The 1958-nt window shown below is 61.5% G+C and overlaps 2 protein-coding genes across 2 annotated transcripts in view; one reads left to right on the top strand and one right to left on the bottom strand.

Annotated features, from left to right (window-relative positions):
• Positions 1–100: 100 nt before the first annotated feature.
• On the top strand, positions 101–1082 carry EMIHUDRAFT_198697 (hypothetical protein; the record flags this gene model as incomplete). The annotated part of the gene is made up of 5 exons (XM_005759660.1): positions 101–144; positions 208–304; positions 596–657; positions 849–880; positions 1036–1082. 5 exons carry the CDS (start codon positions 101–103, stop codon positions 1080–1082), a joined length of 282 nt encoding a protein of 93 aa, XP_005759717.1.
• Positions 1083–1781: 699 nt separating this feature from the next.
• Positions 1782–1958, bottom strand: part of EMIHUDRAFT_97097 (hypothetical protein) — a gene marked incomplete at both ends in the record, with an annotated part of 5719 nt that continues 5542 nt past the window's right edge. Inside the window, one exon of the mRNA XM_005759659.1 lies at positions 1782–1865. Coding sequence (XP_005759716.1) covers positions 1782–1865 — 84 coding nt within the window. The remainder of the gene's footprint in view (positions 1866–1958) is intronic.

The raw sequence follows: 1958 nt of genomic DNA, 5'->3' as shown, positions 1-1958 counted from the left end.
GGACGTCGACCAGCGAGCCGACGGGCAAGCCTCCCGCCTCTGGGCGGAGGTTGCGACGCGCCGCTACGACTTTGGGCGGCCGTGGCGCTCGTCCAAGCGGATGCGCCGCGTGACGCGCGACGGGCTGATCGGCTTCTACGACAAGTACATCGCCGCGGGCGGCGCGGGCCGCTGCCGGCTCTCGACGCACGTCTTCTCGCAGCGCAGCCCGCCAAAGGGGCCGCTCCGGGACGACCCATTGCCCGACGCGTTCTTCCCGCCGACCGCCGACGGGTTCGGAGTCGACTGGGCTGCGGACCGCGCGGTTGTCTAGTAGCAGCGCGCCGCGGCCACCGTTCCAATGTGCCGTTCCCCGAGCGGAGCTGATGCGACCTCCTCTACACGCAACGTCTGCTGGAAGATATTCATCTGTACTGGTAGAGGGTAGTTGCATGGAACAACCGCGAGCACGACTGCTTATCTCCCCGTGTCGCGGCGGGCTCACGGCTTCTACCGCCTGCTCATCCTCGTCCGACTCCTTGAACTTTTTTACAACTGAAGTCTTCTGGAGAGCATTTTTCCAAAAGGGTCATGGGTCCCGAGTTCGCCGTCGAAGGGACAGGGAAAACAGGGTCACAGGGACGTGTCCAAACCAATCGCCGCCACGATCCCCTTAGGGTACCCCTAGGGTTCTGAGGGCCGGATTTTTTTAAGACCTTTTAAGAAACGAGGAGGTTTGGGGGCTTAACTTGCCATTTAAGAGATTGCAGGCACGGGGGGTCCCTCTTTTAAGTCCGTTTAAGAAAATCGGCCTCAGCGGCACGCGTCGCTGGGTTCCGCGCCGGTTTCTCCAATACTGCCGTTATTAGGCACGAACCCGCCACTGAAGACACATCCGTAAGTCTGGTGCACTGGCGGGAGCCATACTCGCATAGGGGACGCGTGCCAGAGCTGACTGTAGCCAGCTTCCCGGCCTCCGGCGTCTACCGGGGAGCCTCCCGGACCATCGACCTCGGGAGCTCTCCCGCACCGTTTAAGCGTTTAAGACCGTTTAAGGAATCGGCGGCCCAGCAGCTCTTAAAACCGGCCTAGGCCGGTTTTAAGCCGTTTAAGCCGCAGGCGCCCCAGGGCCCACCCTTTTAAGCCTAGGGGTACCCTAAGACGATCCCCTCACCGATTCGAGGCGGCGTTGCTGGCTCTGTGCTGGCAATGCACAGGTTGCTGCTCTACGCTCTCGCTGCCATGAACGGCGGTCCCTTCTCGACCGACCCTGTGGTGCAAGAGGACTACATATCACCTCATCCCGATGCGCTGCGACGCGGCCTCATGGCCGTGCACTCAACCCGTCGTTCGAAGCACAGCGCTCAGCGCCAGCCCGTGGCGACCAGAGATGGACGCTTTTGTGCTATTACGCCATGTCCGCGACAAAATATCATTGCCCAAGGTGGCAGAGCAGTGGCCGTTTCCACCACCTGCAAAAAAGCCGCGTGCAGTTCAGCGTCGATGGCAAGATGTGCTCCGAGGCCTCGCCGGTATCGACGAGCTATCCTTCTGATGTGCGGAATGTGCGAGGATCAACAAATGGGCGAGACGCAGCTGCACAGCACCGAGGCAAGCCTGCAGCCGTGGGTCGAGGACGCTCTCGTGAAGCTGCACGCGCGAAAAAACGTGTCGATGAACTCAACTATACACTCCGTGGACGATCGAGGAGGACCGCCTCCTGTTGCACTCGTACCAGACGCGGCGCGAAGATCACTGAGATTCGCGTGAGTAGCCGATCCGCCGAAGCAATCAAGCTCCAGCTACGCCGACTTCAGAACGTCACGCCACTGGTGCTCGACGCGCACCACAAGAGCCGCTGCGACCCGGAGGCGCCATATCAGTACCTGCAGAACGACATCTGGACGCCGATCGACTCGACCCTCGCTCTACCGCCGTGCGCGCAGATCGACTGGATTCGCGGCGTCGCCAAGGCGCCT

The sequence above is a fragment of the Emiliania huxleyi genome (assembly GCF_000372725.1).
Source record: "Emiliania huxleyi CCMP1516 unplaced genomic scaffold EMIHUscaffold_8, whole genome shotgun sequence".
NCBI classification, from domain to species: Eukaryota; Haptophyta; order Isochrysidales; family Noelaerhabdaceae; genus Emiliania; species Emiliania huxleyi.
This window is presented reverse-complemented; position numbering and strand designations above follow the sequence as displayed.